The 24,186-nt window shown below is 39.3% G+C and overlaps 1 protein-coding gene across 3 annotated transcripts; it reads right to left on the reverse strand.

The window, feature by feature from the left end:
* Positions 1-257: 257 nt before the first annotated feature.
* Positions 258-23,840, reverse strand: clcn1b (chloride channel, voltage-sensitive 1b). Of its 3 annotated transcripts, none has more exons than XM_067511629.1 (23): positions 18,487-18,630; positions 13,862-14,111; positions 12,056-12,187; positions 11,797-11,925; positions 11,550-11,683; positions 11,122-11,199; positions 8,875-8,953; positions 7,801-7,926; positions 6,847-6,931; positions 6,549-6,650; positions 5,991-6,075; positions 5,324-5,479; positions 5,139-5,208; positions 4,938-5,048; positions 4,160-4,373; positions 3,930-4,063; positions 3,245-3,426; positions 3,089-3,170; positions 2,912-2,994; positions 2,674-2,718; positions 2,450-2,554; positions 1,670-1,756; positions 258-1,364 (listed from the first exon to the last, which is right to left on the reverse strand). In XM_067511629.1, the coding sequence occupies exons 1-23, from the start codon at positions 18,538-18,540 to the stop codon at positions 903-905; spliced, it is 2,985 nt and encodes a 994-aa protein (XP_067367730.1). In that variant the 5' UTR covers positions 18,541-18,630; the 3' UTR covers positions 258-902. The 3 variants fall into 3 exon arrangements, with proteins under 3 accessions (XP_067367730.1, XP_067367731.1, XP_067367732.1); XM_067511630.1 differs by lacking the exon at positions 18,487-18,630 and adding an exon at positions 23,079-23,840 and having other exon boundaries at positions 259-1,364; XM_067511631.1 differs by lacking the exon at positions 18,487-18,630 and adding an exon at positions 16,402-16,529 and having other exon boundaries at positions 259-1,364.
* Between the last annotated feature and the right edge of the window lie 346 nt (positions 23,841-24,186).

Genomic DNA, 24,186 nt, shown 5'->3' on the forward strand with positions numbered 1-24,186 from the left:
ATTTTCTTTCATTGTAACGATCACACACCTTAATGGTTCTGGTCAAGCAATTGAACCAGGTTCAGCGGTTTTGCCAGAAGACCCTTCATTTTTTTTTGCAAGGGGTTAGAGTCAGTCTGAACGTATGTTAAGTGCAAAGTAAAAATGAGAGCATGCTAGCAAATGTAAACTAGAACTGTGAACATGGTAAACATTTCTTGATTAACATATGCATGTTTGCATCTTTATTTTTGTATTTCACTCTAATCACCACAGTTGATCAACACAGAGAGGTTACCATTGGTGTAGCTTCTGTTTTATTGTTGTAAATAATTAAAATAACCTATTGAACAAATTTAATATTTATAATATTAAAAATTACAGACTTGTAGAAACGATATAAACATTTATCATACAGCAAATATTTGATAAATGCAAATTATAATTCAAAATTAACCTCAATCAGGACATATAATATGCATGATCTAGTTGGCCTTTAGGTCAAATTAATTAGGTTGTCAACATAATATTATTCCATTAGGACATAATTGTTTGCTCTCAGTCATTTTTTTTTAAAGTACTTAATGAAATCGATACAAGTGATGTACAGTTACATTCAACGTTTCCAAGATATAGAGAGACATTCAATACTAGTGATATGCATGTCTGTCTGTTTGTAGTTCAAAAAACACGGGAAGGCACCTGAGATTCTGAGGAGTGAAAAAGTGAGACTGTCATTAAGAGTAGAAAAAAATATCTTGTACTGCAAGTTTCAGGAGCTTTGTGTGCACCAGTCACCCTGCTTGCTGAGAGTTGAATAGGGCGGCTGCAGGTCGGCCTGACTCCTCCCACCAGACAGCAGCTCTGTACCTGGGGAAAGGAAGATAAATCAAGAGAAGAAAAAAGTCTTAAACCCAGTCCTCTTATATGGGCTCGTCTGACTCCTCGCTGTCCATATCCTCTTGCAGCGAGGATAGTGTGAGGACAGGGCTGCTGGGAGACACAGGGGAGGCAGGAGGTGAAAGTGAGGTAGGGGAGGAGGTAGAGGGGGATGCTGGCTCCAGTGTAGCACCATCAGCTCCTCTTGTGTTGGCACAGCTGTCAGTGGTGCTCCGCACACTGCTGGGGGAGGAGGGAGCAGTGTCACACCCGGGAGCTCCTCTGGAAGATGATGCCTTCGCTCGGGAATCCTCCTTGGACCCTTTCCTGACCAGCTCCCCCTCCCTGCTACCCTCCGCTGACAGGTCTCTGTCTGGTGTGGGGGAGGACGTGGTGGATGACGGCACCTGGTGCTTCTTAGTTTTCCTGCTGGCATCTCTGAAGCTGGCCAGAGGGGGACGAAGTCTCACCCCACTGCGGGTTGAGCTCTCTATAGCTTTCTGTAGCTGATAAAAGGAAAAGAGGAAAAGTTGAACTATCTACAAAAGGTAGGCAGAAAATATGGCACAGAGAAATGTGTGGAACTGACAGTGTGGGATATTAATAGTGAAGATTGAGGGAGATGAGCTGTGTGGCCAAATAATGGAATAACAGCACGAATCAGAGCGTAAACCATGATGCATCCTGTGACAGAACAACTGCCCACAATGTGAGATCATTATGGATCGTAGTCATGCCACCCAAAAGCATCAAACTGAGGGAGGTGACAGAAAAAACAAAAAACCATACAGTCAAAGAAAAAAGACTTTACCTCTTTCAGTGCCACAACACCCACCAGCTTTCCAATACTGGTGACATAGGCGTGACTGAGACCCAGCAGAGAGAACAGAGTGTGTGTCTGAATAATGAGAAAGGAGGACACAATCCAGTCAGTGTTAAATGGGCTGTACTGTGACAGTATTCTGCTTGCATGGCAGAATTGTTGCTCAGAAACAGTTTCTCTGCAAGTAAAGGAGGACACATAAGGCTGTGCTGCATATTTGCATCAGGTTTGGTTATTCAACCACCTGATCTTACATTTTGCTAATTCTTAGTTTATTTTATTAAACCCTTCCTAAATGCCCCTTTATTTGTCCACAGATTTTACAAAGCCAGTTTATAACTCAGATTTTCTGTTAAATTATGTCCACAACCACTTTATCTTTCATCACGACAACTGTGAAGAGTAGAAATAATTCATTCATTGTATAAACTAATCTCTCAACAAAAAACCAGGGCCTTTATAGTATTCAATTTTAAAATCAATTGAGCCTGGTTTATTTTTGTCTGGGTGAACTGTATCTTTCTTAGTATTGAGGTTAGTCTGAGTTTTCTGACTGTGGCCTAGAGCTAACTTAATAAAATGTTTACTTTATCTTTTTGTTAAATCTGCACAAAAAAGTTTAAAACTGTCAAATAATTTCTTTCAAATCTGCTGTGCTACTTAGAGACACAAAATTATATTTGTGTGTAAATTTCACCTGCATAATCGAATGTCTGTGTAGTGATCTTTGTTTGTAATGACATGCTAACCAGGTGATGCTGTTATCACCTTGTGCAGGGACGTTCTTTCCACCAGCTGAAATGGTGAGGGATCTATTCGTATATGCTCCATATCGATTGGTTTGTCCAGCTCTGTCTCTTCCCACGCTTTAATCTGTATAACCCAAACAGGAGACAGAGAGGTGGAGGTTAGACTGTCTCCAATTATTGATTAGGATCATTATATAATCACACTGGTGGCTTTTTGGATGCTGAAAGGATAAAGTACACTACCTCCTCAGGGGTCATGGTGTCAGGGAGTGGAGAGGTTGTAGTCTCCTGAGGAAACAGAAGGAAAAAAAAGACATGATGGAAAAAGGGATGGACAATCAGGACACATACAGAAGATCAATAGTGGTGGTTTAATGTCTTTGTAAGACATGTCAACACTTGAATATTTGCAACATGTCCGGCTCCTCTCATCATAGAGGCGAATTTAGCTCAGGGTGTGGGGTTGATCTTAGCAGCAGACCTGAGTTTCAGTCTGGCCTGTTGAAGATGTGGAGGAGAAGAGTCTCTGGAGGGTCCTTCTCACTGACGGCAGCTTGCGCTTGTCTGAGGACATGGTTTAGCAACATGTGTAAGAGGAAAGAGGAAGTGACATTTTATGGGTGAACTTGCTTTTATGAGCAGGAGAAAAGTCATTTACCTGAGCCTGTGTGGTTGGTGGATGGTTCCTGAGGTTTAGGGGATTCGAGGGGGCCGTTACATTCTTCCTGCACTGGAGCAGTCTGGGGGCAGAACATACTGGTTAACACAATCATCAACAACATGCAGCAATTCATGGCAGGTGTGTCTTCTCCACCTTGCCAGCACTCCCCTCTCCACCCTCCTCATCCACAAAGGTGAAGGACTCCCAGCTGACTTTGGAGGCCTGGCCTGGTGAACTCTGACCTCTTTCAAAGACTCGTCTCTCTGGTGAGAGCCACCAATCTAACACAGCTTGGAGCTCTGTCCTCTCGATGGAGCCCAGAAGAATCATAGATTCTGCAGAGGTAGTAAAGGAATATTTTGTTGGGAAATATGCTTATTGACACAAACTGCTCTTGTTAGTTTACACTAGGTGAAGGTAAAACCAGCAGGCTAGTTGTTTGTTTGTTAGCATATAATGACTAAAAACAGCTAGCCTGGCTGAGTACAAGCTGGCTATTCAGTTTTCATGTTTTTGTTATCATACGTATAGTGTATGTGAGACTATTTCTCAGCCTGGTTTCCTGGTGTCTCTGACATGGTAATCAGTAAGTGAAAGAGGTGCCGATAGACTTTTTTTTTTTTAAACAATCTTTGGGGAGGTTAACTGTTTCCACCCAGTTCTGTTCTTTGTGTTAAGCTAAAATAACCCTCTTCTGAATGCAGTTAATTGTTTAGAGCTGTGTGGTATAAACATTCTCTTCTCTCAGCAGATAAATAAACATCAAACCAAACACAATATGTTTTGTGATATTTAAAAGTAAATCACTAAATATGACAAACATTGTAGGTCATTCTACCTTTAGAGTCCACAAGAGGGATTGTTTTTAGGGGTGTGGTCTCTAGCAAATGGCTTAGTTCCCGAAAAGTGGATTGAGAAGACAAGAATTTCACTTTGCGTACCATGATATCCTCCACAAAGATGTTATACTTGCTGTGGATGTAGAGAAAAATAACCACTTGTCTTAGACTGACAGCTTCATAAAAAACACAAATATGAAATGTAAGTGTTTTACAGTTTTAACTTTACCTGATGTGCCCAAGGGCCAGCTCAGGCAGGTAGGGCAGCTTCTTCACCTGGATGATGGAGTCATAGAGGGAAGGCTGCAGACCCTGGGCCACCATGTTTGCTAGGATGACCGCAACCATCATAGGTAAGATGTGGGAGATTTGACCTGTCAGCTCAAAGCAGATTACTGCAGTGGAAACTGTATGTGTGACAGCGCCCGTCATTGCTGCCGCACCTGGTAAAGAGATTTTTAAGCAGAGTGCCTCATTATTCACCTTGTGGTTCATCTGTAAGTGTTTTAATATTAATTGTATAATGAAAAGAACATTTTTAAGGGTGAGTTTAACAGTGTTGTGACTCATTTGGATGTAGAAGTCAAAGTGTGAAGTGGTAAAAATACATATGCCTCTTTCAACTCAATCAATTATTTAAACCATTTTTCTGCTGCTCAATGGTCACAGGAGACTGGTGACTGTCCTTGGACATATTGTGCAAAACACGATAAAATGTATTGATAATAACCACTAGTTTAAGTGAAACCAATTTTTTCTGTAGCAAAACCATGTGTGTGGGGTTATCACACTGAGTTACACATCAAGCTCTGGAATTTTCAGTGAATGTTAATGTTTATTTTTGGATATTAAACACACAACTGGTAGTTTTTACAAATTGTTTTCTGAACTGCTGCTATGTCAACATATTTTCAGTATTGTAAAGATAGGCAGTTATTACTCAAATGCAAAGCTCTTCTAAGATGCTTAAAGGAACCCGTGCACAGCAAAAAGGTCAGTAGACTGACCAATGACAGCGTAACCTCCTGGCAGGATACGGTAGACTATCCCATCAAACAGGATTCCATTTGGAAAAAGAGTGGCCATGATCTCCCCTACGAGGCGACCGAAAGCAGCTCCTTCAGGAGAGCGATAAGACAGGCTGGTAAAAACAAATTGAACTGAAGCTCAGCAGGAGATCCTGCACTCGCATTACTAAATCCTCTTACCTAATATGAACACTGGCATGAAGGCGCCTGAGGGGATGGGCATGGTGGTGGAAACTGCTGACATCCAGAACTACAGCATAAAAACAGGATGAAGATGGGATCAAATCCAGTCCCAGAGGTTCTGTGTGCTACCACACACTGTAAACTATATATTTAAAAATAGTACCTACAAAACTGAGACATACCTTCATAATAAAGAAGAGGAAGAGGATGACGAAGACGCTGACATGAGGATGGAGCCATGCAGATGAGTGACCCAGGTTAGGTGGAGGAGGAGATCCTGAGATTTTGGTCCAGGTGAAATTATCAAACAAGGAGTTGATGCACTCTCTGGGCATCAGCTGAAAACACACACACACACACACACACACACACACACACACACACACACACACACACACACACACACACACACACACACACACACACACACACAATTCTTTGTCTTTGGAAAAATGTTGTTGGTTGGAAAGTATTTGCTAAACAACTGAAGTGAAAGAAGGCAATGTACTATCTGGCCAACATGACAACAAGGTAACATAGTGCCCACAAAAGTCAGTATGCAGATACATTGTCATGATGTATAAATAGTTACAAAAACTAAAATCTAAGGGAAAGCTAACAAAATCCTAACCATTTATAGAGAAGGTTGAATATCACTTCAAAGTTATGACTTTGAAATGTGAAATGGTGAGTTCTCTATCATGTTTGTTTTTTTTGCTTCCATTGTAGCATGGTGTGGAAAAACTACACAATCTTGACCCCACTGACCTGCTTTTTCAAAAGTACCATAAATGATAATCACCGCGCATCACAAATAACCCAGAGAGTGTGAGATTTATTCAGTCTAACCTCTCCAGCCATAAACTGTCCAAATCCAGGAGGAAACGTGAAGGTGGCGATGATCAGTGTCACTGCACCTGGATAGATCAATCGACTGGGAGTCCAAACACACATAAACACAAATACATTAACAGAAACTGCTGTGTATTACCAAAAACAGGCAATATGGCAAAGTACGTGATGATTGTAACTGAAATAACTGCCTGAGTACGAGTGTGCAACAGCACTGCTGCTGCTCAGCTCTTTGTAATGGTGAAGACTAATGTTCCCTGACTGTTGAGTCTCAGAGGGTAAGTGAATCCTCCCATTGAGTGAATAACTCTCTGAAAGGTTGTTAAGGCTTTGCTGCTGTCCTGGCCAGTGTTGTGAGACTGATGAGTTCAAAGAGAGGAGCTGAGATCCATTACAAGAAATTGGTTTTGAATGTGCAAATGGTTTGAGTTCCTAGGAACAGCATGTGCTGCCAGAATCACCGTGGTTTTAAATCCGAAGTCTACCTTGATTCACGGTGGCAGGGAGTGAGTTTATGTTCCTGTCTGTGTGCATGTGTGTGTGTTGGAATCTCACTGTTTGGTTAAGAAGCGGGTGAGGGCTGTCGGCCTTCTCATGAATAGAACCACCTGTCTGTTCAGGTAGACGAAGAACGCCCCCAGGAAACCGCATGAGATCCTAAAACATCAAGTTCTCACACATGAACTTCAGCTTGCTTGTACTAAGAAAGATTTATCATTAATATGACTGATTATGCACTATTGCAGACAAAATGCATATATTCGACTGACCTATGTTAAAATGATCATTTGAAAGGATTGCCCTGTGAAATAGACTTGACTCACTTCACACACATACTCAGAAATATTCTTACCCTATTACTGCAAATGCAGGCAGCTCCTGCAGGTCAAAGGGGAAATCCATCCGGAAATTAGTTTTGAAGAGAGCTGTGATTGTGACTGAGACAGACAGGAAAATAAATATTTCAAATATATTTTTTAGCCACACAAATGTTTGCTAAATGTTTTCTGGACCTAATGAAAAAGAGTTATTATACATTCAAATCATATTTATATGTAAATAAAGTTTTATTAAAGCCATATTGCTAACATTTTCTGCAGTTTTTGTGTAAATATAAACCAACAATGAGCTGTTCTATAATAATGAAATTAAAAATGATAACTATATTTGTACTGAAATGAAATGTTACCGTGCATGTGGAGTATAAGGATGTTTTTAAAGGAGTTACAGATAAATATGAAAGCAGAAGAAATCTGCAAACAAATAACCACAATTAATCCAGACTGCAGACGATCAAAGTTAGATGATTCACCTTTTCTCATAAGAGGTTTGGGAGGAAGAGTGTCATGTTGGTTGATTTTGTTAATTAAGAGGATTTGTTTAAAATAAATTAAATGAAGAGAGGAATCTATAAATCTGATATTTTCTGTCTTTTATTTTTATTGTATTTTATCTTCTAAACTTGGAAAATTAAGTAAAAACTTGATCTGTGAGAGTTTCTCTGACTAAGAGTGGATGTGTGAGCTTGTTAACACTTAACAATCTTTGTGCTAAATGTACTTTGTATATAAAATGAAAAACTGTAAGAAGTAGACGTTTCTGAAAAACTGAAGATAGTCTGCAGGGATTTGCGTTTGCACAAGTGGCAAGAATCGCTCCTATGGAGCCGGGAGTTTGCATATGATGACTTATAAATTTCTGGTTTATCTTAAGAAGCATATCCAGCTACTTACCATAACATGCCAGCACAGCACTATTTCGCTGGTTTATGATTGTGTGCTAAATGTGTGTCTACTCAGCTTCTCACCAGCATCCTTGTTCCAAACAGAGAGCACTCTGAATATGAAGGCACTGAAGGTGGCGGCAAAATATCCCCGCCAGTAATTCCTCACCGCAAAGTAGGTAGACGTGACCTCAATACTGAACAACACCCCTGATGGCAGTGGGAAGTGAGAGGCAAGGAAGGACAGAGGGAGAGGAGAGATTACAGCAGAGAGGCAAAAATGAGGATGGATAGTGTGAGAAATCAAGATGAGAAGGAGGAGAGAGTGAGAGAAAGAGGAAAAACATGGTACAGAGGGAGAGAGGGTGAGAGAAAGAGAAAAACTGGGTACAGAGGGAGAGAGGAGGGAGACAAAAATGAGTTAAATAAGCAAATTAAGACCAAAAACTCTTCAAGCTAAGGGTGTAATTATATACAACAGGAAAACCACAGGGAGTAAATACATACAACTCTAACCCAAAGCACTTATGTATGTCGTATCTTACTTGAACAAACACAAACACACACACACAGACACCAGATTTAAACAATATTATTCTGAAGAATATGAACTGAAGATAAAGAGAAATGAAGTGTCTGCTTTACTTTCTTTGGTGAATAAAACCCAGGTTTTTAAAGTTTTTGACTTATGTACAAAGGGAGTTTTTTTGTATTAATTTACAGAAGGATGAGTAACATTGAGCAGGGCTGAAACTTACAACTACATTATTAAGTAATGTATTGATTATTTTTAGTTTGATCTATGAAATAATAACAAATTGTGACAAACACATCATTAATCATTAATTAATTAATCATTAGATTTAACAACAGACAAAAGACCAAGACTGAAAAGCTAAAAACAGAATGTTTTGCAGCTTTGGTTGAAAAACGTGTTAATGATAGTCAGTGAATCATTTCAGCTCTAATACTGATGTTAATTAGTTGTTATTGTGACACATATCTACTGTATATTTTGGACGTGGGTGTGAACTAAAATGGTGTAGTAGTGGGATTGTTATAGAGCTGTTCCCTTAGCCTATCAACCCTTTATAAATGTCCGCTAGATCCTCAACAGTGGTTTTGGTTGTAATATGCAGTGTGCAAATTGTACAGTACCTCCAAGTGGAGTGCCGAAACAGCATCCCACCCCCACGGCACAGCCAACAGTCAGAATATCTGTGTAACCATAAGGGTTCTACTGGCACGAAAAACAGAGAAGGGGAGGAAAAAACAGGGGGGGTGAGCGAAAGGGGTAGAAGAGAAAATGGGCGTGAGGGATGAAAAGCAACAGATAAAGGAGGAAAATTAAGGTGATGTGGAATGAGAGAGTGGACAGAAGGCCAGGGGAGTGAGGTGAAGAAAGAGAGAATAGAAGATCAAGGTGAAAAGATCAGGATGGGGAACCACAGGGGGGACAGAGGGGAAGTAAAATGGAATAAAGTGAATAAATAATGCTCACTGGAGACTGAGGGTAAAAAATACCAAGAGAATATAAAGCAGAGGATGCACATGCCAGTAAGAGTAATGTGAGTTAGAAGTTCAATTAAGCAATAATGAAACAAAGAGACATGAAAATGTCCCTGAGTTGTAAAAGTCTGTGTTGATTTTTAATGTACGGACTGTATCGTATGACGTGTTCCATTATGTTTCCGGGGGAATATTTGAATTTAATCTAGTGACTAAATAAACACAAGATGGGAACAACACTAATATCAGAAAGAACCTCATAATAACTAGAGTCATACACAGAGCTACTGGCAAGTTAATTGGTGTGTTTAAATATTCATTACATGTAAATTCACATCTTAGTATTGTCTGAGGTCACTTGACATTTTGAGAAATGCGCTTATTAATGTTCCTGCTGAGAATTAGATAGAAAACTTGATATCACTCTTATGGCTGTGCTGCAGCTGACACCAGCTTGGTCTATCATTGCCCTAATATAGCTCATAGCTCGTGGGCCAGTGCATAAAATAGAAAATAGAAAAAGTCTTCTCATCTCTCAGACACTAAACAAATAGGTGTGTTTCCAAATCACTTTTCCAAAACCACCTTAAAATCCAAGCATCAGGATGTAGTATCACGGACAGGTTTAGATTCATACAGTTTTCAGTTTTCTGTTTTCATTCAGTAATGCAGGCCACTGGTCTGTGGTCAGATTAAATCCCTACATTTGTGTTGCTAGGGACTGACCAGAGACCTGTGTCTGAGGGAGCAGCATGGAACTTGCCTCCCACAGGGGCAGCGAAGCAGGTGGCCACTCCAACGGCACACGCACACACCAACAGGTCCAGCTTATGGGTGCCATTCTGGGGTTAATGGTCACAGGTAGAGACAGAGACGGAGGAATGGGGGACAAGGACAAGCAGGGTTGAAGGACAAGGCAGAGAAAGCAGGAGAAAGGAATATGGGAGGTCACTGTTAAAACAAGTGCTAGCCATTAATGTAACACTATTAATACAGTGAGACACAAACACAGATGAGGAGCAAATGGGCGAGCCATAACAAAGACACAAGAGAAACAGAAAGAAGTGAGCTGGGCAGGAAGGAGACAGATGGGAGAGGATGACAGGGTTCCCACTTTTTTTTTAACATTGAAATCACAGACCATTCGGTGAATTTTAAGAACTCAGAATCAGCATATTTGTTAAACAGAGGACTAATTCATTCAATTCAATCATTTAAAATCTTGTCAGGTAATAAAATTGAAGGTATGATAGTTACAAGGTCGTCTCATCATTGTCATCATGTTAATGCTAAAGACTTGTTATTGTAACTAGCATTGAAAGTAAAGTACACCTAATCCTCCGAAGGATGTTGTTACTTTTGCAAGTGTATCACAGAACAAACCACTGGACACATGGAAAGTTTGGTCGCACAAAGAAGTTCAATGGTAAGAAATTGCCGAAATCGCCAAAATTAAAACTGTTCATTCTCAGTTGTGTGTGTGGACACATTTTTGGAACAATAATCAAAGATTTTACTTCAAACCACTAGTGTAGAAAAGTAAGGGGATTGCAAAAGTCATTTCTACACCTTAGTTGGGAAGGATGTACAGTATCTCTATACAAAAAACAATTTATCTTGTTATTACTGAGATATTTCTGTCCAAACCACAATAGGGACTGAACAGCTGACCAACAGACACTGTCACGCATGGAAGTTTGCTACAAGTGTGCCTAAAAATAAAAAAAAAACTGATCTGAAAACAATTTTACAGCCCAAGGGAACCCTGTAATTACATTAAAGATAGCAAGAAAGGACACTATAATAAAAAAAAATGCATTCCACATCCTCATAACTGTGACTGTAGTCAGTGGTGCTTACGGGTAATGTAGTGTTTTGGTCAGGGTCTCGGCTTACCTCATAGACTCCAGAGAAGATGGACATGAATCGACTTAGCACTGCAGCACAGATACTGGCAATATGGACAAATGGACCCTGGAGGTGATAAGAAATCGCTGACACAAATGAACAATGTCTAAACATCATCTGCACAGTCACAGACCACTGTCTGTAAAACAGGAAGTCTAAACTGGGACATGTTTTATCAGAATGGATAAATCATTGTATAATTGGTGGATATGACAGTTGCTGTGGAACTTTAAGGGAAAAATGAATGTAAGCCTCTGCTTAATACTTGAATTATTTGCTTCCGTCGCGGGAGGAGGGAGAAACACAACAAGGGATGATTTATTATCTTCCAAGCATAGATGAAGAACAGAGGGATGAGGAAAGCAAAGAATGACAATGATAGTTGTGACAGATAGCGAGGAAGACAAACTGTGTACCTCTTTGCCCACTGGCATCCCACTGCCCAGCCCAGCAGTCAGGCCGACAACTTTAGCTATGAAGGCCTTAAAGGTCAGATACTCCTTTAGAACTACACCTCTAAGAATGGTTTTCAGCTCAGGGATACCAGAACCTGACGAGACAAAACACACCCACTAGATGACCGGACAGACTAAACGTAACTACTAAAGTTAGGCAAAGTTGTTGGAGAAGATGAGAGAGACTGACAGGGAATAGAGAGCATACCGATGGCCTGTGGGGAAACTAGGTGACAGAAGAGCGAGGCAAACATGACAAGAATCACGGGATACGTAACCCAGGCAAGGTACTGGAGGGGTATGTTGCCTTTAAGCTCCCCATGCATCCACTTGTAGGCTGAAAAATAGAAAACAGGACAGAATAAAAGGCTTCAAATACAGGCAAATAATCACAGACAGTTGAAGCAAAAATCCTGTGGGATTTAAGTTGTAAACCTGACAGTAACAATCCCTGAGATTTTTGGTACCTTGTAGACTTTTGGCACTGGCGTAGTCCATACTCCAGCTGACCAGAGCCATAGCCAGTCCCAGAAGAACCAGGAAGATCCAGTCCTCCCCCATCTTGGTCAAAATGTACTGTCGAACACGAGCCAAACAATCTGGGACAGAGAGATAAAATCAACAATTCACATTGAATCCATTTATCTCTCGATGTGAATACTGACAGATATTGTAACAAAGCCTAAGAGGTAATTACTCAGTGTGATTACTGCTGCAACGATGGTGCTATAACTCATTTTAGTAGTGCCTACAATGACAGTACAGTGTGAAACTAATGGTTTGCTGTTTTTCACATTTCACATCACGTTGTGTGCATTGTTTAGAAATACATTTTCTGACAAAAACATATGGCATACATTTTTAAAAAGGTATAACAATCACTGAATATGGGAAAATAGAGAAGTCCACTGTCCTAAAGCTTGGGGATGCTCAAAGTTTATCCAACAGAACCTGAGATACAGGATCATGACTCTTGGTACTTAGTATGTGTTCAGGTCAAAAACACTGATTATTGCATTTCCCATAATGCAACTTATAGTTTTCATTTTACTAAAATAAACATTTATAGCTTGTACAGGTTTTAAAAATCCATAGTTGAAAGTTGAAACGTTACATTTATATTTAGTATTTGGGCAGATGCTTTTTTCCAAAATGAGGTCATTTTGAACATGTGCCCCTATAGAGAGCAAAACTATTAAACAATGTTATTCGAGTAACTTTCTCATACTTGGCAAAACTCAACAGACGTTATATTACACCTGCAAAGGCTGTGCCCAGTGACTAGGGCATGAAATTCAAATCTCTGAAGTAGCACTTTAAGTAACACTGGTCCAATCCAATACTCAAACAAGGTACCGGCACCTCAACAGAACACACACCATCTATAACACCACAAACATGGTTTTAAAACTTACCACAGGGATAATTTACAACTCTCAGGGTAAGTCTAACAATAAACTGAATAATATAACTTAACAACATTGTAATTATATAGACAGATACATGTTGTAGAATTACATAACATTGTACATATTGAGACCAATGATGTCCAAGGATTGCAGAAACTTTGTGTACAATCTTTGGACTTAACTACCCATTCTTTGGAGTCTTGATTTACTGATGCATTGATTGTTGTTGATAATGAGCAATAACAATGTCCAGGCGCAGTCAGAATTACCAATCGTGCTGTGATTGTAAATGTTAGGCACTGGTTGGTGTGTAGTTACATCTGTAGTAGTGCATCGTATTTTATCAGCTTACATGTTTTATTTAAAATCTTACTCTGCTTTAGAAACATAAACTATAATGAAATTGAAATACGCTAGTAAAACACAGGTACCAAGATTATTTGTACAATTAAAACACATTCAGAGCACATTATATTACCTATATACTATATTTATATGTACTATCCTATATATAGCCTAGGTGGCCTTTATTCATATGTCTAAATTGCAGGTGCTGCTAGTCAAACTCCCTCATGTTCTATGTAACAGACTAATTAAAATGTAGAAGTGCATAAAATTTTATGAGCTCATCATGTTGCATGTAAAATCATAATCTGCATAGCAACCAGTAACTTGAAGCCATCAGATAAATGTGCTCTCTGCAGCATGGCACAATAAAAAAAAAGTTTAAAGTTATTTTCTGTAATTTTCATCTCTGTTACCTGGTTACCATATGAGGTGTCAAGGCAACTATTAAAGCATAAGCACTGAAAATGTTTCTCAATCTACTGCGGCTACTGTAAATTGTAACAACTTTACTTTTACCTTGGCATTTGGAGTAGGGGCGAGGTTTCTTGGTAGAAGATGTATGGCTGGAATATGACTCCAGGGTCACAGGGTGGTGGTGGTGATGATGATGATGATGATGATGATGATGATGTCGCCTGCTGTGGCCTTTGCGGCCAGTGGCTGAAATGTTTTCCCCTGTCTGTCTTCTCCATTGTCTCTCTGTGAGCAAACGGGCAGCCTCACGTCTGGCAAAGTTCCCCAGGTGCTCTCTGTACTCGCCGTACAGCTGAAACAGAGGCAAAACCCTGAGAAAACTATAAAGCAAAATGCACAAAGCCAAGAAATCTTATGTTTGCTCTAAGGAATAAGACAGAGACTAACAGAAAAAAGAAAGGAGAGACAACAGAAAAACTACGAGAAACCTGACAACTGAGACTAGGGAGAAGGATCAAACTAGATCCAGTATAAAAAGTCTTGAGATAACCAGAAAGAGACAAGGACTATGTGGGGTGTGTGTAAGGGATACACACCAACCTGAATACTCTGGCAGACATAAATAGACAAAACGGGCATTGAGATTGGCAAAACCCCTCCCAGACAGGAGGCAGGGGCTGGACAGCAGCCAGAGGAAGAGTGGACATTCCACATCTTCCCCTTTCCCTGCATTTTACACCTACAAACCCCAGAAACCTGCACACACGCACCAACTCAAACACCAGAAAACACGACACCTCGTAATCCAGTGTGATCAGTTTGCAGTGCGCTTGTTAAAGCTGTAGGCGCTGTAAAATATTGCAGATCCAGGTGTAGCTATGATGTGCAACTGAAACCTACAGATCACATGCATCCCGCCACACAGCAAAGCAAGAAGCTAAAACATTAGGAGGCCGGCCTGCAACGCATTACTGTCTCATGTTCACACAGGGAAGGAGAGCTGAAACATTCAACCATGAGGCCCTACAAGGACCAGAGCTCAGCAGACTGCACTTAATTACATAACATTCACCACTAATAACATACGTACAGTATGTACAAGGACACACTGATTAAATCTGTCTTTTTTTTGAGACTTTCCTTAGTGTAACTGAACAAAAACTGCCTTACACAATCATCCACTTTAATACATGAGTCACTACAACCACATGACAAAGTGACTGATATAGAAGTTTATAATTAATTCATGAATACACCACATAGCAGGTGGCCATGCAGCTACACTGTTAAAGGCTCTTGAAAACTTTCGATGCCTCTAAGTCATCTAGCAGGGTATTTTAAACCTCACTAAACACTACAAACCACAAACTGTTATTCAGAACAATGTTGCACCACTTAGAGCTGCTGAGTCCTGATGCAACAAGTTCAATTCACTTCAAATCACTGTATTTGTCCCCTAGAGGCAATTTAAAACATAAAGGTAGACATAAAGGTAGCTCATGAAAACATCAATCAGTAGAATCAAAGTGTTTGTTGTATTACTTTTTAAAAGCTGAGCTGACAGTAGATCCGGGACAAGATTTACTAAGAGACACAAACAACTAGTGTCTGATTGGATTATTTATCAGTATGCAAAAAACTGTGCAAATTAGTTTCAAAAATCACTTTTTACCCTGATTTGCTACGAATTACTGGGATTTACTACAGAGGAAGAGCACTTACTTTTGTAAAAATAAGGGGGACTAAATGGTCAAAATGGACAAATTGTTAGCATAACAATAGCATTGTTTTTATTTGACTAATATTTACTCCTCCAGCTGGATTTTTTTCTTACTTATTGATCAGTAGTTTGCACTTATATTTGTTTATTGTCTTGGTTTGGCGAATATTTTTTTCTTTCTTTTCTACTTTTCACATGGAGAGTAGCTGTAACAAGGCATCTCAATTTCCCTATGGGATCAATAAGGTTGTTTGTATCTGGAATTTTACAGTCACATTTTAGCAAAACAAATAGGAAAAACATAGCTGTTATTGATTTGTTTAAAGTTATGTATTTAAATTTAATCTGATATAAACCATATATCTAGTGCAAAACTACAAATGCAACATAGAAGTTTAATCATTTGTGGTTTCAGATTAATTTTTAAAAGACCAAAGCACCAACAGAAAATATCTATCTATGGTTTAAAGACATAACATGTGAGATCAAAGAATTTTTTTTTATTTTGAGATAAAAAAAAAATCTATTTGTCCAATATTTACATATTCATTTGCCCATCAAATATTTAAAGAAAGTGGCTAGTGTTAGAATCATATTAAAGTACATTATATAAAAAAAACACTTCACGTCTTGCATATATTGTATAAACTATATTATTTTGTTTTGTATATAGTTTACTAAAAAGCTATGTCAGTCAAAATGGGAAATGTAAAAATTATAAACATCTAATGTCATGTTATGGTGCATCTATATGTGCACAATTTAGTAAAACTTCCATCATGTAAAATATGCAGAGATGCACCAAAATAACTTCTGGAGATTAAAGGAAAACTATTAAATCACTATTAAATCTTGACCAAAAAAAAAAAAACAAAAAAATAGAAACCCGACCAGATGAAACCTTTGGTCCTCCTGTCTTTACCTGTTGCTCATCAGCTGTCTTTGGCATGATGTGGTAGGAGCTCTGTCCCTGCTCTGTCTCCTGTCCCTGCAGACAGCCTCAACACCATCATCGCTGCACTACACATTAACACCAAAGCACTAATCCATCAGCATCATCAAACAAGACCTGGCACCAGGCGCGGTCAAAACCAGGCACAGCAACAAGAGGAACCTGAGGCAGTGGTCACAGAGAGGATCACAGTTGTTGTTGTTAAATATAATTTTACTTCCAAAGTCCTCTAATGAGCAGAAACATGAACCATCTTTACCTTACTGCTGTGTGTGTTACATACCTTTTAAATATAACAAAACATAAAAGATATTATTATGTTGCAAAGGAATAAGATATAAAGAGGCCTGTTAGGACGAATTATAAGGACAGCCTTTTGTTAATAATCCTCTTTCCACAATATGTATTTAAATCATTGGTTTTTCTGCAGTTTTTTAAAAATTAATACTCTTCTATTTCATTCAATGTCACTTTACCCTCAAGCTCATCTTTTGTTTTAAGCATGGTGCATTTGTATGGTTTGTCACGTTATTGTTCCCCTTCTCCCATTTTACCATTTTGTATATATTAACTTATTGTATGTACGACTGAATGTTAAACACTATTGTACATTTTGTGTGTGTGTGTTTTTAGCCTTGAACTCTGAAAAACGTGTGTCATTTACTAAACAATTGAAAAACATGTCAAAATAATTGTTACTGGAAATAACTGATTAAATTGTTGAAATGAAAAAAAAAATCTGAAATAGTGGGATAAAGAGACACAGTAAAGACAAAGAGACAATGACCACAGAGTGTGAGAAAGACATTGAAAGCTACCATTAATCCACTTTGGCTGACTGCTGTCTCCATCTCTCAACCTTATGTGTACTCATTAAGTCAGATGAGGCCCTAAAACATCAGTAACTTTCACACGCTTTTGAACAGTTCACTGACCTTCCCACTTCAAGTTAAGTACACCGACCATACACCTGTTGTTGGCGATACTACCAGCAGAAGTCCTTTGACTTCCCCGCCTCGCTCTTATTATTTTTTCTCTAGGGCATTACTGTACAGTTCTTACACATGCACCCCTCATTATTATTTTCTTCTGCTCTACTCTAAGAGCTGAAGCTTTACCGTTGTGCTTGTTGTACGTCTAATTGGATGAATAAAACAGAAATATGTAAACTTTTCCTTTCTTGGCTTTGTTAGGAATACAAAGCTTGTGTTAAATTATGCCAATGATCTGCCAGGAGCTTTGAATTCACTTTCAGATTTGTCCTTTAAAAGCAGCCTTTAACCAGTTAATATGTACTGTAAAAAAAGAAAAAAAAGAATCAAGAAACAACATCTTGTGGAAGGAGAGAAAGTGAGGAAGTGAAACCGAGAGAAAGGTTCATTTATAGTGAGAGCTGAAGAGATGCAGAGGTTGAAGGACAGTGTGACATTGAGAGTTAATTAAAAAAATAACACAGTCCGGTGCACCTCATGAGAGAGAGCCTGTACTGCATATTCATAAATATCTATGTGTGAGTTCTTCAGCATGATAAAATAGTGTTTGTGTGTTTATAAACTGATGCTTGGTTGTGTGTCTGAGAGTGGCCCTACAACAATATTGCTCTGTCCCATATCTCAAGGTTAATAATAAAATGTGACCTGCTCACTGACTGATATATCAGGAGATTACCTTCCCTACACACACACACGCACACACACACTTCTTCATATGCATACACTAATTAACCAGCACAATAACATTTCCATGTATCATCCAAACATTGTTCAAACTGTCAGGTTCTAATTAAAACATGCCAGCACACCCAAAAGAGAAAAATAAAAAAATCTGTAAAAGTTCATGTGCTATGTATGAGCCCCCAGTCCAGTAATGCAAGAAAAAAAAAAGAGGTAATTTAGGTAATTTAGTCCTTTCTAAAGCTAGTTTACAATTCATCAGATTAGTCACAAACTTGAAATTCAAAACCAAATTAAAAGCCAGAGACAGGAAAGAAGTTGCCTTTGCAAATTCACCAGTTCTTTCAGAAAACTTTTCATAACAAAAACAATAAACCCTTACCAGAAACTGATCTATATTCAAAACTGTCTCAAAAGTGTTGATCCGCTCCCTCATGTTTTCAGCTGTTCCTGCTGCAGGTCACTTTCTTGTTTGTTCACTTTCTAATTTTTCATCTGTCCTTTCCTGTCTTTACCAGATTCACAGACACACGCTGTACCTGCTACCTCCATACAGTGACCGACAGGTATGGTCAGTCTTACACACACGCATACCTGGGGGGGGAAGCAGTAGAGGTTAATAAGGCACTTGAAGCTTGACAATAAATTGTCAGCAGTTCTTAATTCAGTGGGGTAGATTCTCAGTCAGGCGACCGATCCAGCAGATTCCAGCAGCAGGATCATAAATGATACCAGGAAGGCAGGACACAAGCTTAAGGTATGAAAATAATACCTGCTGACTGAGTGGAGACCACAGCCATATTAACATTGTGTGGGATTGGGTGGATCATACTGTGATGTGCTTTAAGTTCCTTCCGCATAGATGACATGTTTTACTAAAGCCTGACTAGGCTCCAGAACAGTATCATGTCTTTGGCTAAGAGCTGTTTTTGTACACAAAAACTTTTGGCAGCTGTATCTAAGTTTTGGTTGTTAAAGTTCAAGTTAGGACAAAAGGCACTGTATAAAGTTTTTTGCTGTTATAGGAGACAGTATATTTTGAACATTAAATAAAAAAAAAACAAAAAATAAAAGAAAATGTAGACTATAAAATGATATGCTACAAATCTACCAGCATATATTATAGACCAATACATTACACCATTTTGGCTTTATTTGTTATCTTTATTCAGTCTACCTGTTCTCCAACTATGAGACTGAAAAGTAGGTCATGATCTGGATCTTTATGGACCAGAGTGTTGCTGGTTTTAGGTCCCATCAGAAAACCAGCAGTAACAACGATCACCCCTAAATGTGAAAGTCCCAGTTTAACTATGGTAAATTATGATTGTGTCTCAGCTTGCAATACACTGATATTTGTAGAAGGTATTCCAATGTTTTTTCTCTTTTTTATTTAATGCATGCATGGATACAATTCTGCTCAACAGAAAAAAATTATTTACAGTACATCTTATGACTAATAGGATGATAAGTGGGAGTGGAGACATTTTTGGAAAGCGAGTGAATTAAAAACACCTTACAGCAAAACATTTCCATTTTTACAACTGCACAGCTTCATAACACATTAGAAATCTGATTTGCCTGTCATTGAAGGCCTCGGATTTTCTTGTGTTTTTTTGTTCCAGACCATCTCACCTACGATGGAACTCATGTGCAGCATTTCACCTTTCTCCCCGACTCTAACAAACTTTCTCTCTCTCACCACCCCTGGTTCCCGTCCATCCAAACCCCACCCCTGAGGTGAAACCTTACTCGTGGATAAATTTAGAAAGAGTGTGACCCTATGTTCACTGACTCACTTCTCCACACCTCTCCCTCTCTCACACTGTTTGTCTCTTTTGGCCCATCTCTCCCAGGAGGCCACTTGTACAGACAGATGGAGAGCTTTAACTTTCATAATAAAACGACACTATTATTTTACAACTTTAAAATTCTGTTTTATCTTGCTGCTATTGATGTAAAACTAATAGTTTAATTACTTCTTTTTTATTATAATGTAGCCACCATTTTAATTGAAAAAAAAAAACATCAAGTGACTGCCATATCATATGAAATTTAATGGCCTAATCATCTACATCCCAGTCATTCCAGTCTACAAGACGTTTGCCAGGTGAACATTATCCTTCTTAGTAGCCTGTAACATTTGAGACTTCTAAGATTTATTGCACTGCGGCTGGCATTTTCACTGACTGGGACTCCTCTCCACACACAACCTTGTTTTAACCACATCCATCACAGAAATTGTTGAACAAACATAAAATATGTGTTTACACACAAGCAGCCCTGCTTTTGTGAAACTATCAGCATGACACAAGACCACAGAGGTTGCTCCCTCTTTGTGAAGGTTAAGGGTCAACAACAGCTCTGGACTTGGAAGCAATTAATACAATTAACACAAGAGACCCCGATTATAACGAACAACTATTATTACTTTATGTTAGGGATGTGCCTTGATTTCTAGAAATAGAATGGGCTAGACATTGTTTAAAACTGAAAGCTGTCTTTTTTAAAATGTCCAAAGAGCAATCACACTCTTAATTCCGTAGCTAATAATCTAGCTAATAATAAGCTAAGAGTGTAGATTCTAATTACAGGAAAACAAATTCATTAAAGTTATGTATTAATAACTTATTATAAATGTTAGAAGTTAGATAATTATTTCACAATTTAAAATGCTGTACCTGCCCATTAAGTGCTTTAGATAACATAAAATAGGGACACACTTCTAGTTAAATTATCGGTAGTGTGAACATTTTTTACATGAAACTGAAATGTTTCTACAGGCGAGAAGAACGTTCGCATGAACAAAGATAAAAAGATTACTATTGAAACGAATAATGGATCAGAGTTGTTTTTCCATTACATCACACAGATGCTTGAATGTATTAAGGCCAAAGCCACAGCTCAAACTCTTTGTTGTGTTACTTAAATCAATCTTGAAGCATTTTTGCAGAGTGGCAGTGTGCATTATTCTGCTGAAAGAGGCCAATGACCGCAGAGACTATTGTTTCCATGAAGGGGTGTACCTAGTCAGAAACAATGTTTAGGTAGGTGGTCTGTGTTAAATTAAAATCCACATTAATGGCAGGTCCCAAGGTTGCCTTTTTCCTATAGTGCATTTTTTTGCCATCTTTTTATATTATTGGCGACAATAGCTATTCTGGATCAGACTAAACCAGCCAGCCTTTGCTCCCCACATGTGTTAATAAGCCTTAGACACCCGTCTTTGTACTGCTGGTTCACCGGCTTTCAGCTTGTCCCTTCAGGGGTCGCCACAGCGGAATGTGTTCGGCACGTTGAATAGGCATCTTCCTGCTGCAACCATCCCATTTTTATCTGGCCTTGGGACAGGCATCAAGGTAGCCCTTGGCCACACCTGGTGGTGTGGGATTCAATCCCGTGAGCCACCAGGCCCCCCTGCCATTGTAACAAGATAGACATTGTATTCACTTTACCCATCAGTGGTCATGGTGATGGTGATTGATTTCTTAAGTTTAAAAATATTCCTAAAGTCTATAATAAAAAAGATAAACATTAAAACATTTTATAAAATACCACATTTAACCCAATTTTGACCTCAACACATAAAAACAAAACCTTACAGTGTGCAACACCACTGTGCATCTGTGAAGTGTGAAATCAATAAATAAAATAGGACAATCTATTAACAGCTCTGTGCATAAACTCCTCAGATCCTTTAAAGCTCTAATTTCCTTTTAGCAAACACACACACGCACAGCCATGGCACTTTTCACACCTAAGAGATGTGTGACTTCACAGAAAGACATAAGCCTGTAAATAGTGTGGTTGATTAAGATTTTTTTATTTATATCTGAACTGTGGCCCCCCGAGAGACTCCAGCAGGGCTGAGGATTAGGGATTTTACTTTGGGCAATTGTCCATCTTCTCAAAGGAGAAGAGGAGCGGCATTGACACTCTGTCACTGCTCCTCCTCACTTTATCAGTTTCTCAAGCTGCTCTGACACATATATACACACCCCAGCTGCTCCAACCTCAGTTGCTCATGTATCTGTCTGTTGTTTCATCTTTAATTCATAATCAGCTTTGTCAAAACCTGACCTTTAACAACCCTGGGCATAAACAAAATACATGAAATAATCCACAGTCAAAAGACCATAGTACAGGTGAAAGTGGATGGAAATCAATGGAAGACAAGACGCTTCTGGGAAGAATTACCATCTTTCTAGGTGAGCATTTAAACAGATAAACTTAGGATATAGTGACACGACTTCATCTCAACATGTACATCTAACCTGTCTGCTCAGGTTTCCTATATATAGGCATTTACAAGACTGCTGCTTGAAGAGGTTTACAGATAGGAGATAGAAAAGGTCACACAGACGTAGTGTACTTAAGTAAGTAATCTGTGCAAAAAACAGTCAACTGTAAAAGATCAAGTAAAAGATTGGAGTCTAGAATCCAAATAAACAGTAAAATACCCATTTATTGCAGGGGTGACATTTCGTTTATCGCCTCAGCGTTTTATAGTGTGGGTGGTTTAACACCAGCAGAGACTGTTAATGTGTTTTAAGGGCTGTACAAATAAACTTCACATTACATTGCAGAAATCTTACTCAAGAAAACAGAACAGGAGAGGAAGAGGAAGAAACTTGAAACGAAGAGTACGGATTTAACACAAGGGCTTTCAGGGCACTTTGTGTGACGTAGTAGAGAAATGGGAAAGAAACAAAACACTGCTTGCTGATGAGACAGATGCAACAAATGCAAACAAATGGCCAAGGGCTAGCGGTGGAAGAAAAGTAATAAATTAACAGGGGAAGTACACTACAGTAGTAGTTGGCTGGAGAAAACTACATGACAGTTGGTTAAATGGAGAGATGACAGAGAAGCAGCTAATTAGACCTTTATCAGATTGGAAAGGGAGGGCATTTAAAGAAACTAATAAGACAAAAGACACACAGGCAGATGAAGTAAGATGTGGTTAAGACCTACCAGGGTCTGCTGGTATCTCAGAGCCTTCCTATGCGACGCATCTGTAGCCATTGACCCGCTGTCACTGATCCAAAAATAACCACGCTGGGCACCCCAGCATTTCCAGTGGCGTGGGCAACACCATGCACTCTTATTCTCTTATATATACACAGACTTTGCACCAGGTCAAATAAACACAAACATGTTCATAAGTTTCTCACTCTCTTATGAACTCAAACACACTTGTTAGACAGATATAACCAATAAACACAGGTGACGTCCTTCCTGAACATGCTCTTCTCCAGATGATCCAGAGGCTGCAAGCCATCCAGCTCCACTGCAGGACTGACAGACAGAGACAGAAATCAGACAGGCGGACAAAGCAGAGCGAAGCCATCTGCTGAGGCAGTGAAGGACGCAGCGCTTTCCTTTATTAGAACTGCAGACACCTAATAACACACACACACACACACACACACACACAGACAACTTGTTGCCCTTAGCAGCACCCTCCCTGCCAGTCGGCCATTAGGTGTGTGTTGGGATGGACTGTTTCTATTTGGATGGGGGTGGTGGGGTTGGGGGTTGGATGGGCACCCCCTATAGGGCTGCCCCTGCAACGTGAGAAGAAAGGTGCACATGACACCCCTTTGACAGCTCACACCTAATCAGCCAATGATGCAAGGCAATCCCCATAACACTCACGTTATGAAAGTCCTCTCATATGGGAAACAGTTAATCTGAAAGTGCCCTTCTCCAGTAAGCACTACCAACCCCCCGCCCCCAAAAAACACCCCAACAATAAAAGTGATCTCCACATTGCTAAACCTCAGTGGTAGCATCAGATATCCAAATTGTGTATGTGCTGCACATCATTCACTAAAACCTGAAAAGCCCAAAGTGCCTTTATCCTACCAACACATGTTAATCTAGACGCCTGTAACTCATTGGAAAGTTCCTCCTCTCAGGCTGAGACAGGCAGCCATTATGACAAAGGCACAGATAGATCCCCCTAACCCCGCCTTGCTTTGTGGTCCATGTGCCAGCACATAACAGCTTAATCACACAGATACACAGGACGCCAGCTTGTGTGAGTTTGTGTGTTAAGGGAGAATGACTGTGGACAGCT

The sequence above is a fragment of the Channa argus genome, chromosome 7 (genome assembly GCF_033026475.1).
Source record: "Channa argus isolate prfri chromosome 7, Channa argus male v1.0, whole genome shotgun sequence".
Lineage (NCBI taxonomy): Eukaryota > Metazoa > Chordata > Actinopteri > Anabantiformes > Channidae > Channa > Channa argus.